The following is a 16399-nucleotide window of genomic DNA, read 5'->3' as shown; positions in this document are numbered from 1 at the left end:
TGTTACTTAAACTTTTATTTCATTAACTTTGCCATTAAGAAAACAAAAGTTTACAACGACAGGCCGGTGGAGTGAAATGAGAAAATACATGTGACAGATCGATCATCATATATTACACAAGACAGACAGTCAAGGTTTAACAGTGCTACTATGCAGAGAAATTATGAAGAGAAAATCTTCTAATGGCAATGACGTCATGTTTTTAATATCATTATGGCATCTGATGAACAAAAGCAGAATGTTCTCAAACTCACAGAGGATCATGCATATCTCTTATACAAACACTCAAAACACATTAACTCTACACATTGCACAGCGTATAACACGGGACAGACACGTAACATGTTTATGCACACTCTTACACCACTCATACACATCCAGCACTTACTCTAAATATATTAACAATAGCGCAAAGATTGCCTAGCACAGAAAGACAGTATGACAATTGGTGATATATTTTCAAAGTATCTGTTGACGGCTTTATTTTGTGGACCAAAACATGGTTGGAGACAAAGACGTCATCACATGACATATAAAACTATTAATATCCTCCCACTGTAAACATCCTGTGGAAATCTGACTAAAGGTCACTGGGCATACGTGTGTGTGTGTTTTCTGTTCTCAGTTTATTATCTGGGAAGACTCATGATGGGCATTTACGCCACCTTCTGGAGTATATGGGATTTTGAGATTAGCTATTCATTATTTTACTCTTTAATGATATCTAAATGTGTTTGGTTGTTAAATATATAAATAGCAGGGAAGATTGATATAAACTACACACACCACCATACAGCCAATTTGGGTCTAGCAACATCATCTATACTTTCACATGTAAAATGCAGTTAGCAAAAGTGTTTTATGTAAGAAATAAAGAAGCGTATGATACATCGTGCCATAACACCTGTTCAGGACTATCATATTTTATAGTTTATGACCACATGAAATACCAAAATAAGATGTATATAAGCAAATTTAAAAGTGATATTTTCTTGACATTTACTATCAATCTAGACATTAAAATACTACTAAACAGATGAAATGACGTTGAAAAAAACAACTGGGCGACTCAAAAAGAGCTAAGTAATGTACATATGTCTTAATTACGAGGACTGTGAAATATTTACTGTATAGACACAATCATACATTAGTTTTTGATTCATTCATTTTCTCTCTATAAGTGTACTACACATCCTCAGAGTTAAATATTATTTGATACTGAGAAGTGACCGCGGTCAATCAAATAAAACGCTGAAAGGTAAACCGTCTCTGGTCTACGTCTAAAAAGGTCTGGCAGATTTTTGCAGTGTCCTACATTGGAACATCAGATGTGAATGAAATCAACTAGTATAGTTTGAAGGACTACTGTTTCGCTATGTCGCCTTTCCTTAAAATGATCTGCCGTTGCCATGGCGCCAGCTTGGTTTCGTCATAACCTAGCGTCCGCAGTCGCTCCAATTCTGACTTTTCCTCGTTCTCTTTCTCCATCCGTCGCAGTTCCTCTTCTTTTCTGCAGGGGCGAAACACAGACATGTCTTTAGAAATATCTCATAACCTTAAATGGTTATCACAACTACTGTTAGCCTACTACCATCATAGTTATTGCTGTTTGTACTGCAGATGTCTTACCTTTTCTGTTCCCTGTCCGTCCAGAAGTGAATAAAAGAAATTAGAAGATGTTATGTATTTGAATTGTTTTGTACATTTAACCTTATTAAACTAAAACAGAGAAAAATTAAGCAGAAAACAATTTTAGCTTCTTATCACAATGCTATGACAAATTAGAAAGACAGAAAAATGCAAAATAAGATTTTCACAGGAGAAACTAAATACCTTCATGGGATTGGACATTGGTGACAGAACTGTCGATATCATTTCTTTTTTACAAAACTAAACTTGATATATAACACACTGTACTACATGAAGACATTCAGAAGCGATAGGACAGAAGCAAGAGCTCTGGCTTCAACTTACTTCTCTTCATCCATCTTTTTCTTCAAAATGTCTCTCCTCCAGGCCGGCAGAGACGCCAGACGCGCCTCCTCTTCCAACACCTGTCAGACAAACACAAAACCACCGATGACATCAGCATATAAATTCTGTGATACAAAAATATATAATTAAAATGACTTAAAGACTAGTAAGTACTTTGTTACACTGTAAAACCTTTGATTTTATTTATTTAAATATAAAAATGACTGTTTTATGTGTCTATTGACTATTTTCACAATAAAGCAGAAAATTTCTCTTTACTCTCATTTTTTTCCCATCAGTTTTAGCCATCTTCTCATTTTCAGTCTGTTGGATAATAAGATTAGAGGTGAAAGGTTGGGTGAAGTCAATAATGCCAATCTCCCAAAACTACAATGCAGAACCAATTCAACTTCCTCATTAAGAAAGACCTGTGGCCAGTTGCATAAACATAGCCACCAGGTTAAGACTGTGTCTTAAAGGAATATTCCATATTCCATCCAGATAATTTACTCACCACCACGTCATCCAAAATGTTGATGTCTTTCTTTGTTCAGTCGAGAAGAAATTATGTTTTTTGAGGAAAACATTGCAGGATTTTTCTCATTTTAATGGACTTTAATAGAGCCCAACATTTAATACTTAACTCAACACTTAACAGTTTTTTTCAACGGAGTTTCAAAGGACTCTAAACGATCCCAAACGAGGCATAAGGGTCTTATCTAGCGAAACGATTGTCATTTTTGACAATAAAAAAAAATGCACTTTTAAACCACAACTTTTCGTATAGATCCGGTCCAGCGCAACCTAACGTAAATGCGTAGTGACGCAGGGAGGTCACGTGTTACATATATAAAACGCACATTTGCTAGGGTGACCATACGTGCCATTCTTCCCGGACGCATCCCGTCCAGGATTTTGTGTTCGTCTCCCGGAAGTCATATTTGTCGACCGCATACGTCATAGAGGATTATTATTATTATTACAGAAAAGCAACCGTTATTTTTAACTGAATGGCGTATGCGGTCAACAAATACGACTTCCGGAAGACGTACCGAAATCCTGGACGGGATGCGTCCGGGAAGAATGGCACGTATGGTCACCCTAAATTTGCGGACCATTGTAAACAGACAAAAACTGCCACAAAGACATTAATTAGTATCAGTTGACATACAACAACGTAGGAACGGTCCTCTTTCAACACACTTGTAAACACTGGGGCGGAGTTTCGCGTTCGTCTTCTGTGACCTCTTGACGTCATGACGTATTGCGTGGGGTCACGCTGGGGCGTCACGACCGGATCTAGACGAGAAGTTGTGTTTTGAAAGTGGATACTTTTAATTTTTTTTGTCAAAAATGACAATCGTTTTGCTAGATAAGACCATTATGCCTCGTTTGGGATTGTTTATAGTCCTTTGAAACTCTGTTGAAAAAAACTGTTAAGTGTTGAGTTAAGTATTAAATGTTGGGCTCTATTAAAGTCCATTAAAATGAGAAAAATCCTGCAATGTTTTCCTCAAAAAACATAATTTCTTCTCGACTGAACAAAGAAAGACATCAACATTTTGGATGACATGGTGGTGAGTAAATTATCTGGATTTTACTTTTAAGAAAATGGAATATTCCTTTAAGAACTAATCCAATAAACTAGCAATTTGTTAGGACTAAACAGTCTTACTTTTCGGCAGTGGCAGCTGGTGACTTCCTTTTCGAGGGCGCTCGATGCGAAGTTCGTCACAACGTGCATGTAGCCCGTCATGTGTGTGGTTCCTTTTTTCAAAATAATGTGTGATGCGTCTAAAGGGTTTATGATAAAAGAGACGATCGCGTTTGCCAAATACTCGCATAATCATAAGCAAAGTTTACTGTTACGTGTCTTGCGTGTATTTTGTAAACGTGAGCGTCTCTTTTATCATAAACGGTTTTGACGCGTGTGCAGCAGGCATTTATTTTGATAAAACATGTGATGCACACAGGATCTCTCGATGCGCAGAACACATATTTTGAAAAAAGGAAACACACACATGACACTCCGAACACTTATTTTGAATTAGCGCCCCCTCGGATGAGCAGTCACGAGCCGCCACTGCTTTTCGGCTTCATATTATGACCAATCTCCCTTTATTTATAGCTGACTTTAAAAAGATATGACCAGTCTTAAAGGGGACATTTTACAAGACTTTTTTAAAGATGTAAAATAAATGTTTGGTTTCCCCAGAGTACCTATGTGATGTTTTAGCTCAAAATACTCCACAGATAATTTATTATAACATGTTAAAATTGACACTTTGTAGGTGTAAGCAAAAATGTTCTGTTTTGGGGTGTGTCCTTTAAAATGCAAATGAGCTGATCTCTGCACTAAATGGCAGTGCTGTGGTTGGATAGTGCGGATTAAGGGGAGGTATTATTATAATAAGATTCCCTTCTGACATCACAAGGGGAGAGAAATTTCAATTACCTTTTTATTCACATGCTTGCAAAGTTACTGGGTTAATCTTTTTATCATTTTCTAGGTTGATAGAAGCACTGGGGACCCAATTATAGCACTTAAACATGGAAAAAGTCAGATTTTCGTGATATGTCCACTTTAAAGAAAGAAATCGATGACTAACTTTGTACGACTAGTCTAAGCAGTTTATGCAACCGGCCACTGATCAATTCATTCACCCTGATATTAAACAGACTATCTACTGTATATCTCCGTAAATATATTTGCCCCATGTATGTAAAGTTGTCTGAACCCTTTCTCCTCTCAGACAGGTCACTTGTAAAGTGTACACAGGCTGAAATAAGATCTACTGGCTTTATTCAGATGGTAACTTAAGCCAAGCCGAGGAGGCGGCCATCTTCAGCTTCTCATTTCCCATTTAACACAGATCAATTACATCCACTCCGCTACCAGGAAGACACTTCACCGACAAATATCTCTGTAAGATAATCTATGTCTTAATATTTCATGATTCCCCTGGGAATTATACGGCAAGAAAAAAAATAAAAAGTAAGAATGATGCTGAGTTCAGCAGGTGCAAGAATGAATGAAGTCACATATAAAGTGATATGTGATCACATTATATGTAAGCTATGTGCATCTAATCACACAAAACTTTACTAAAGCTTTCATTAACATTGTTGTTTTTGATGTAAATCTGACTTATCTAATCACTTCACTTGGATGAAATGTAATTTCTATAATTATCATTCACACATCATTACCAAATACCTGTAAACTCGCAGAGAAAGCGGAAGTTACCTAAAAACCGATGTTCGGCAAGCTCAGTGTTGTATTTGTTAACAATGGCGGGTTATGAATTTGTTATTTTCACTTCTGTGGCAATTGTTGACAGTCGCGCAGTTGATCGTGACCAAACAACATTGTATTAGGTGATTTCAAACTAAACTGTACTGAGGAAGAGTGGCAACATGCATCTTGAACAGCAGTAATGTTTACACATTAGGCTTCACAGATGGTGCGAGTAGGATGTGGGCAATTCGGCAAATAAATGATAAGCTGTTTTAATAAGAAATGCGTTATGGTACGCTCGACTTTAAGCAGCGTGCTTGTGGAAACATCCGTAAACAGTGAGAGGGTAAACGTGTCATCTGTATAAAAACGTTATGATTTTTATAATCATCAGCCGTTTTTCAAATAAGCCAGCAGCTAGCGGTTTTCTTCCACACTGAAATACTGAAAAATATTCAACTTTGGGTGAAAAGCTCCGCTCGTCAATATCAGTTCTCAGACGGCCGTCCAATCACAGTGGAGGAGAGGCAGGACATTACCACATCAACCAACCGTCTCACAGCATGAGACGTATCAGAGCTACCAAAGCGCTTAGCTGAAGAAAACTGTCACTCAGCTGAAAAACAGCTGGCATTCGCTGTCCTCCAGGCGTTTTCAGCCGCATTTAAGAGTTTTGGTGTGCACAACCCCTTATTCTCTCTTCACACATAGCATCATACCAGTAAATTACTGTAATCTTACAACCTCTTACAAATATAGCGTTAATTTCGTTACCGTTTTGCACATGTAGGTCCAGAAAGCTGTTTTCAACCATGATAAGTAAATTATTAAAGCGGTCATTTTTTTCGTATAACGTGTTGTGTTTCTGGTTTCATGTGTTTCAGTACTGATTTATCTACAGGTTATTTAGTGCTTTAACAGCTCCTGAAAGTTTGTCTTCTCATTCTTAACATTCTTATCTCAGACCCAGCCTTACACTACAGTCCTGTCATCCTCAGATAATCACCCCAATGACCTCAAGGACCACAGGTCGACTTTTAAAACTGCTCGGTTGAGGTTTTACACAATTATAATCTATTTTGCAAACCTGTGTTGATAACACTTTACAGCAACAATGTATTTGTTATGCCAATCATTGTTATTTAACAAATATAACTGTCTTTCACTTAGGCTTGGGCGGTAATACGGTAATATGGTATACCGCGGGATCTAAAATTAGCAAAGGTATCAGTTTCTATACCGCCATACCGGCATTTAAAAAAAAACAATGAACTTATATAGCAGACAAGGATTAAATATTAAATTAGGGATGGCGAAAACTAATCCTTTTCTTCACCGACCACCGAGCCATTAACTGATTAGTTTAAAACAAGTTACGCTGTTTGAAATAACAGCCATTTCGAGCTGCGCCTGCAATTTCGCAACTCTGTCGCATCTCTCTGCTGCTCTGCCTCCGGCTCATCCGAAACATCGGTCGCCGCGGAGCTTGTATGCTGCTTGTATGTAATCGGAGGACAAATGACTCCTTAGTTTCAAAATGGTTTTGGTAAGGTGATCGCGTGGAAAATAAAGGCGTTTGTCTTATTAGAAGCACATTTGAAACATTGCCGCGGCTTATTTAAGAAAATGACAGACGTAAGTTTGAGGTAGTGCTAAAAATAATAAAGAAAGTTGATGATCATCATCACCTTATCAGTTAGCACTGAAATGTAGATGTAATGTATTTCCAAATCTAAACCCAACTTGTGCGGAATGTTGCCTAATAGACGGCAACACGATAAAACAGGCACCTTCAGAATGCATAAAAGACGCACCGCCAAGGCAGGTCTAACTCACTCTGTGCCTTCTAGTAACGACTAGAACAACTCTTGTGTTTTTGAAGAATGAAAAAGTAATAATAATTATACAAAAGTGTCAACTTCTGTTAAGTGCAACATGGACGATGCAATGCTTTGCTGATGCGAGCCGCGAGAAAGCCCTTGTCTGTTTTAGAAAGAATGCAGCAAATATATTTAATGCTAATGTATGAGTTTCATTAATTTATGATGAGGTCCGTGCGTTCTAGTTAACAATGCAATGCAAGCGAACGCGCCGTGTCGGCGCCTCCATGTCACGGTTATTATATTGTCTATATTTGCTTTTAATTTATTAAATGCATGCAATTGGTTGATAAAACATTTATTAAAATTAAGACACAATTTATACAAAACGAAATTCACTTTAAAAGGCTTTCTACAAAGCAAAACCTAATTAAGTGGTAAAAATGTCTAATGATTTACAGAAACAAAACTTAATCTGCACTTTACTGTTAAAAGACGTGAATGTTAATAATTTGGAATACAACCAGGAAAGACTTTCGTTTTAATTATTTAATTGCTGGATTTTACAAAAAATATTTTTATTTTATATGCTGGAATATGCAGAAATATAAGTTAACAGAAGGAGGACTTTCTTTATTTGATTAAAATATGCCGGAATGTGCAGAAAATAGGTTTAAATGTTCAGCAATTTTCTTCAAGTCTGAGACTGTTGCTTTGATTAAATTTTAGCTTGATGCAATGTGAGTGCACAAAACCAAACGCCGTGACCTCGCGCCAGAACCCAAATGCCGTGACCTTGCGCCAAATGTTTTTATTGGTTTATAAGTACAAACAGGCGAGTTACGAAATATTGAGTGTGAGGGATTTGTTCACTTCAAACAAAAATATCCTGGAAATTGGAATGAGATGGCTAACTCTAGTCGCGTTTAGTCCACTGTCTATAATAGCCTAATTTAGAGATAATTTTTTTAACCGACAACTGGTTAATTCTGTTTGACCTTTTGTATTTATCTTTTTTATAAACTGCTAGTTGTTGCTAATAAAAGTTGTTAATATTGTTGTGCATGTTATTTTGTTATTTCAGTATTAGTGTTTGGTATTCAGTTGCTGAAGGGTTTAGCCAACATTATAGTGACGCTGTCTGATTACGTCATAATTTTATAATTATTCACGGTAATACCGTATACCGGGGTAAAATAGGGAGGCGGTTTGATGGTATCAAAATTTGGATACCGCCCAAGCCTACTTTCACTGCAAAACCCTCTAAATTAGGGCTGCACGATTTGGGTAATTTTTCCCATTGCGGTTATTGATGCTAATATTGCGATGTGCGATTGCGATTATACTAAATGGTATCATGTGTCAACTTGATGGGTTTTAAGAAAAATCCACACACAGTTTAGCTAAAATGTGTATTTGTAAAACTAGAAATGTTTTCGTATTGCCACGTGATGTAGCAACTGCTCAGTGTCAGTAATTCTAAATCCAAAATACCGCCATACAACAGACGTAGAGTTTTTTTTAGCTACCAGATCACTGTCAACCTCCTCAGCATCCATCTTCGCTCTGGTATAAGTGACGACGCACATCACACACGTGCATGCCACACGTGCACAGCCTTTTTTTTCCGTTTTTCTTTCTTTTTTTAAACAGCAAGGAAAATCATCAAACTGTTATCATAAAGTTTGTGTTAACAAGTACACACATTTCTTTGTTTAATATAATTGCAACATTTTGCTGTCATATAATCGCACAGGCTGACATCGCAATTGCGATGCAATTAATTTTGCAGCACTACTCTACATGCAAACCTTTTTTTTAAATCTAAAAGATGCAACTAGAAACATTGCAAATGAAACTGAAGCACACATTAGGGGGCGCTGTGATCCATGTCACTGCCACATTTTGGTTGTATTTAGATCCAAGTTATCACATAGGACACAAGTTTGACGTCGTTTCACGTTCGTTTTCCGTGAATTTAGAGGACTTTGCAGTAAAAACGCTGTGACGTTTAACGTATTTCTGACTGTCCTGAGGCCAGGATTAAGCAGATTTGAAGTAAAAGTATTTTATGAACATTTATACCACGGGTATATGTTAAATGCTTTATTCTGATTGGCTGAGAAATGTTCCATGGGTGTTGATATTTTTCTGTAAACCACACACCTAATCTTTCAAATGTCTAAAAATAGGCCCCAGAGCAATGTTTGTGGTAACCGTGGTATAAGAGGAATTATTGACGCTTTAAATGGCCCGTCGTCAATTATTCCTTACATAATATGTGCTGAGATCATTCGGTTAATATAATTTCTGACCCAGGTGCCATTTAGCGGCTTTTGCATCTGAGCTCCTTAAATACAATCCTATTGTGTTTTTTAAACATGTAGTGTGATATCAGGAATGAAATGTTTGCCACTTTTGAATTCGTTAAAGAAGGTTTAGAACATTTATTAAATTTTAGGAAAATTACTTAAAACAACCAAACACTTCAAACATGGCTATGAGAAATAACTCAACAGTATGACAGATGAACATCATAAATGTCAACGTTAAGTGTAAAAAAAAACTGGTATGAACTTTAATGGCAATAAAAACCTTGCTGTTTAACTTCTTACGTAAATGTCAATCTACGTCTTAAAATCTCGAACAAGCCACCAGGGGCGTGTCTAGAGGGGTGGCACGGGGTATCACCGGCCCCCCACAAAATATGCTTGGCCCCCCTAAAAGCGCAGACTGATCAAAGTATAACATCTCATGCACTTATGTCATACACTAATTGACAGTGTAGCAACGCTTGAACACAACTAGTGGTTCACTAACAATTATTTCTTATATATTTACGACTCCATTGGTTTAGAGTGCTGCCATTTTCACAGCTCAAACAGGGGATGCACGATATATGATCACACTAGACCACGTCTCTGTTCATTGTAGGTATTAAATTATAATTATTATATACGTTAATGTAAAGTATGTTGAAAGCTACATAGACTTTGGTTTAGTGATGCACCAGCACCAGTGGCGGCTCGTGACTTCTTTTCCGAGGAGGCACAAATGCCAAACCCTTCAAAAGATCATCATGTGTGCGGCTCGTCATGTCAAAATATGTGTTCGGTGCGTTATGTGACCTATGTGCATTGCGTGTAAAGTTAAAATATGTGCCTGCCACAGACCCTTTGAATGGGTTTATGATAAAAGAGATGCTCACGTTTGCCAGAAATTCGCTTTATTTCATGTGTAATCAGAGTTTAGGCTTAAGTTAGTGTCTTGCGGTGGATTTAGTGAACATGAGCTTCTCTTTTATCATAAACCATTTCGACACATTACTTTTCCCATGGCTGCCCCTTGACTGGTTCTTGGTTCCCCCCTGTGCCACCCTATTTAAAAATCCTTAAATCGCCCCTGCAAGGCACATTGCCACAAAAAAAGTTAAAAACAAACAAACTTTGAAAGGTCAACTTTTCAAAGGCTTAAAAATGGCCAAACATAAGTTAGGCACAGTGATTATGGTTACAAATATGTGACAGAATACTGAGCACTAACATTGTACAACTGCTTAAAATGTGCATGTTCCCTCTTATCCTGAGTAACACGTGTAGATGATGCTACAAATGTGGTGATGATAGTTTGAATTCAATTCTCTTGAGTTACTAAAGCTTAAAGGTGATAATCTCATCTGTAAGTCATTCATAGAGAAGACCAGTTCAAGTAACCCAATTCAAATATGGCTTCTATCTTCTAATCAAAATGCATCTGTTCTGAAACGTATGGGCTGAATTTGTTTAGTAGTAACTACAGGCAACTGATAGTATCTTTTCAACATACTCATAGTCCTTTATGTTTACACATAAGCTTCACTGTAACTGAATGTTCCCTTACTGTGATGGGATGCCACAAATATGCTCAAATGGAAATGTGCAACATCAGGTTTGAATTTTGAGATCTAAACTTTTTACATTCCAACTCAGAATGTTTAGGTTAGAAAGAAAGCTTTCATATGTCATGGTGTTTTTGCATCTCCTAAACCTTAAATTTGTTTCATTTTATGTTACTGAGCAAATATGAATAAAAAATCCATTCAGTAAGAAGCAATTATCTATAGCTTCAAAATGCTGAGAGGACTCAGTTGTTTGCATTCAGTTTAGCTCAACATTCGTTTCTTTGACATTCAAGACCTTCTGCTGTCTCCCAAAACAAACAAACAATCAATCCCGTTTGCTGATCTGCTTAATGCGAGCATTTTATTCTATCAGCTGCTCATTGTGCTTCATCTATTAAACAGTTTGACCCAGTCAGTCAAATGTCAAACATCTCAGCTTCCTTCTCTTTCCAAAAGGCAAAGCTTCGGTCAATATATCTGATAATCTCCTCATTGCTGAACTCTTTAAGTTCGTATATAAGCTTGATGGAGTCTTCGGTGGGCTCTTCTTTGGTACTTGCTGGACACTGTTCGCTTACAGCTTGAGTGCATGTGGGTTGGTTTTGGGCAATTTCAGTTGTTATTGTAGGGTGGATAGTTGTGTTATCTGGTTGTGGTGCATCTTGTGGTTCATCATGTGGAACCTGAACCTCAGTATTGCTGTTCGGTAAGGCTGTGCCATTCGCAACGTTTTCAGTTGGTCTCTCTGAAGAGCATTGTTTATTGGTCAGTCTGGAGCCTTCTCCTGAAGTTTGTCCTGGGTGCTCACTGGAGCTTTTAGAAGGTAAAGTACTCGAGGGGTTTGCTTCAAGTAGTGCCACATGTGACGCGTTCATAGGTGCTTGTAGAACATCAGGAAGTAGAGTGAGCTCTGCTGCCTCCAGCAGTCCTCCGTCTTCAACAGAGTCACCAAAATACTTCACTTTGATATCCTCAAATCCATCAGACCAATCGAGTTTCCCTGCCTCAATGCTCTCCATCACCTCTCGGTGGAACTGACGGATCACTTCCCACGGGTGGCTGCCAAGTCGGTCGAACATCTCATAGCAAAGTAAGTGACGAAATTTCCGTTCTGTCCGGGACATGTTCATCTCAAGGAGTTGGAAGTAACCAAGCATGAAGAGGTCAAGGGTTAGACTCTCATATTGAACAGGTGACCCATTGATGTGAGGAAGGAAGTGCTCGGGCCAGTACACCATGTGAGTGCGGCTCAGTCTACGGATCTGCCGTGTGGGCACCTGGCTTATGATGGTCCTCCAGTGGCCAAGAAGATTTCCCACCACCTGTCTCTGTTTCATGAAATGTAGCAGCTCGTCATCGTCTGTCTGCATGGTGACATCTGGATCAGCTAAGTTGTGATAATACAGGGAATGGGAATTGTTCGCTTCAACGCTCAGAGTTTTTCCTCTTCCTGCACACTTGTAGGATTCAGTCATGGTATATTTTCTCCAGTGTTCCAGAAACAGAAACACAATCCTCTCCTTTCGCATTTCAATGCACTCCTGAACATAGCTCAGGTCTGTTTGCACCTCTAGACTACGTGTTAGTTGCTCTGAGTTTGGTGCAGGACTTGCAGAGAGGTCAAGACGGGCATCGTGTTCTTCCAAGGCTGATGGGCTCTCAGGCTCAGTGTATGTCAAAGTGGCGTGGGACTGTATTATAGGTTCTTCAACAACCAGTGGTAAACTTGAATCTTGCTCTAACAGTAGCTCGTCTCCCACTTGATAGAGGCTTTCACTTAGAGAGAACAGCAAATCATCCTCCAGAATTGGTTCTGGTGGGTGGCTGCTTTCACTGACCACTGGCAAGGAGCTTGTACGCTTGTATGTGCGGTTCCGTTTGTAGTCCTCACACTTTGACTGGTTATGAACTTCATAATTGGCTTTCAGGTTCTTCACCGACACACCACACTGCTTAATCTCCTTTTCCACATCTTCTCGAGTGGAGAACGATTGAGAGCGGCCGATGTTCCCAGAAGCTACAGAATTTGAAATTTCCTTTCCGCTCTTCAGACCCTCATATCCTTGAGTAATCATCTCGAAAACGTCGACCTCCTTACCTCCCCCCAGAGTGGCAAGGAGGATGGCCATGCTTTTGAGCAGCGTGGAGATCTTGCTGCACCATGCGGGCAAGTCCTCCGCTTGCCCATGAACCTGTTTGGGGTGTACTGAGAAGTTTCCTTGATTCAAGGCTGCAGACACAGGGAGGAGTTGCTTCAACTCTTGCTCCAGTTGTTCCAGTTCTTTCTCGACCTCTGTCACTTTGTGCATGACCTGCAGGTTTTCCATCTGCCTCTCGATGCGGATGAGGTCATCCTCGGTCATTAGCTCACCGAATGGGCCCAGTATAGCGTTGTGAACGTGCGAATAATGCCAGTCTTGGGCCTGATAGTATCCACTAGTGGCAAACTAAAGTAAGTCAAAGGAGGAGAGGGGACAAGAGGACAAAAACAAAGGAGGGGAGTGTCCTTAAGCCAGCGGGTTCGTTGCCTTACTTACAAAATCTCTTCACCCCATACGTTTCAAAATTTACATGAATTTAGTGGTGCAATGATACCGCTGAGTTGAGTTTACTTGAGGAGGTAGCTTCAGCCCAAAAAAAACCCTGTAGTTCAGCATAGCATGGTCTCATATATGTCTTAAGATAACTGAACCTTAAAATTTTTTTTATAAGGAATATTCTGTGCTACTGTCAAATGCATGTCTGTGGACACCATCTGTGGCAGTCTGTCAGATACTACAGACATTAACTTTGTTGTAAAAATGAATGGGAAGTTTATTCACAGTCATTTGATGGAATTTGCGACACAGAAATTGCAGGCCTGTATTTTTGCTTAATTTTGTTTTTAAGTAGAAATGGTTCTTATTTGAGTTGTAAAGGTTTCCAACTAAATTTTGAATGATTTTTCCAGCTGGAGAAACATTTAGTTGTAAATTGCCCAATGCAATGTCTGTGGATGGGTTTAAAAATATGGTCTATAAAAATTTTACTTTACAGATAAACTAGGGCAAATGATTACATTGACATTAGTTTGAAGACAAGCCAGAATATTCCTTCTGAATGTAAAGTGTACTTTATAGTAACTTATATGTAAAACAGCTCACGTCTACGGAGGACTTTCCATATGTACAAGAGATCTTAATGAAGTGTTAGCAAAAGCTACGTTCACAAGATATGCAAAGGTTTAAGATGTAATGTGTAGACTAAGGAACTGCTGTCCGCAGTCAAAGTGTCAGATGCAGTGTGAAGCGGCTTTGCATCACACCACTGAATTCCTTATGTAAATACCATCGCCAGTCAGCCATAGTAAACTTATCTTTAAATGTCACTTAGGCTTGTGTTGGGATGGTCACAGCATTCCCAAATAAAACCACTGCATCACTCCATAAAGAACAAGCAAATATCACACTACACAACATGCACTCAAACAGGCCAAAACTGAGCGGCGTTTGAACGTTATGCTCAAAAAAGAGTCATCTTCAGAAATTGCTCAAGCCAACAAGATGATATAATATTGTAATGTACTTTCCAACAGTCAAAAACAAACATGATTTAAGCCATTTAAGAGAAATATATTTGTAGATTAGAAACTGGCCTAGCAGACTTATAGTCATTTGTGTAACTTAAATAAAAATGCACTATGTACACTGTAATATAAAATAAAAGTACACACACAATGTTACTGACGCAGGGCTCTATTTTAACAATCTACAGTAAGCACATGGTCTAAAGCGCACAGCGCACAGTCTAAAAGGGTGTGTCGAATCCACTTTTGCTAGTTTAACGACGGAAAAATGGTCTATGCGCCTGGTGCACAGTCTAAAAGGATTGTTTCTATTCTTGTAATGAGTAATGGGTGTGTGAGTAATGGCACCAAGTCGGATTGCCTATTTACAAGGTGGAGGGGAAAAATGGTATAATGTATAAACTATGATGCATGATCACTGTAATCTCAAAAAGTTTTTAATAAGAATAATTTACAAATATGCAAAAAATACTTTATTTGTAACAAACATGAGATAAGGATTTTACAAACGTGAAAGGACAGTGCCCTGAGTATTTTGATAAATATTACTTAAAAACTTCTAGTTGCAGTCCCATTTATAGGTGCATATTACTAAAGCGCTCCTTAAATAACAAAAACAATATTGCGCCATTGACTTTAGGTTTTAGTTTGTCTATGCCATAGTCTATTTTAGTTGCGTCAAAATAGCAATGTGCCTGAACACACCTCATTTTCAGACCAGAACGCCCCGGGCCACACAATGTGGCACTAAATGTGAAATTGATCATTGCGCTGGGCTAAAAACACTTGTGTCAACCTTTGCGCTGCATTGATAGAGCCCTTAATGACCAAAACTAATACTGTATTTACACAGCACTGCTACACTTTTACTCGGATCCCATTTCTCATTTATGCAGATGTAAATACCACATTGTTTCACACAAATCACCATGCAGACTTACTGTACACACATTTAAGCGGTCCTCCATGTAGATTCATGAGTATTAATAAAATCTGATTGGGTAAAATTCAGTAGAGCACGCACGCTAAAAGGGACAAACCCAGCCATTGGATTAAATTAACCCAGCAAATATTTATATTTGACCCAACAATGTGTAGGGGAGGGCGTTTATAAGCTTTTTGCTTCGGCCTACTCCTTTTGAGCAGAATAGCTACTGCTCAAATAAATAAATAAATAAATAAATAAATAGCTTAATTTATCACCCAAGAGATTGGGTTCGTTCCTTTTTGACCCGGCACTGTGTTTTGGAGTGAACACATTAATCTACAGGAGGACTACATTGACATCATAAGCTGAGAAAATGTTCACATTACATCCAATCATTCAATGTAAAGGTTTAATTTATAGACTGTATGTTTTTTTAAACATCTGCCTTGATTAAATCTACTGGTAAAACAGTAGATATGAACTGTAAGATGTTCAGATAGAAACACTTGTACTTGTAATCGGATTGGTAGTATAAACCAGTGGTTTTCAAACTGTGGGTCACGCAGTGGGATAAGGTGGGTCGCGCTAAATCACTTTGCTATTGTGGTGCATGATACAAAAAACAGTTTAGTTCAATTAATGACTAGCGATGACAATGATTTTGATATGATATTCCAAAAATTAATGTCATATTTAAATTAAACTTTAATGAAACTTTTCAAAATAAAATGACAAGGAAAAAACTACTCAATAATAAAAGAGGTCAATCTGTATTTTTTCTCATATTTCCATTTAAAATGTTGGTGGGTCCTGGGAAAAGTTTGGAAACCACTGTTATGAACTGTACGCTGTATATGATCATCAGTTTTAGAAATAGACGTCTCAGCGTAGACTACACACAGAAAGGTTGTCATTGGGTCTTTTGAGTAAATAAAGTATCTCTTTTGTTTACATTATGATAAAGATGTCAGGCACACTGTCTCAGCTTATGTTT

General features: G+C 38.2%; 2 protein-coding genes across 4 annotated transcripts in view; both read right to left on the bottom strand.

Annotated features, from left to right (window-relative positions):
• The window catches only part of espn (espin), a 72617-nt gene continuing 56218 nt past the window's right edge, over positions 1–16399 (bottom strand). For all 3 annotated transcript variants that reach the window (XM_073867443.1, XM_073867442.1, XM_073867444.1), the window contains exons 12-14: positions 1975–2054; positions 1630–1650; positions 1–1510 (exon numbers count right to left, since the gene is read on the bottom strand). In XM_073867443.1, the coding sequence (XP_073723544.1) occupies positions 1363–1510; positions 1630–1650; positions 1975–2054 (249 nt within the window). In that variant the 3' untranslated portion in view covers positions 1–1362. The remainder of the gene's footprint in view (positions 1511–1629; positions 1651–1974; positions 2055–16399) is intronic.
• LOC129414650 (espin-like protein) lies at positions 9544–13550 on the bottom strand. Its single transcript, XM_055168721.2, has one exon. It carries the CDS (start codon positions 13273–13275, stop codon positions 11329–11331), a length of 1947 nt encoding a protein of 648 aa, XP_055024696.2. The 5' UTR covers positions 13276–13550; the 3' UTR covers positions 9544–11328.

Source organism: Misgurnus anguillicaudatus, chromosome 5, assembly GCF_027580225.2.
Source record: "Misgurnus anguillicaudatus chromosome 5, ASM2758022v2, whole genome shotgun sequence".
In the NCBI taxonomy this organism is placed as follows: Eukaryota; Metazoa; Chordata; class Actinopteri; order Cypriniformes; family Cobitidae; genus Misgurnus; species Misgurnus anguillicaudatus.
This window is presented reverse-complemented; position numbering and strand designations above follow the sequence as displayed.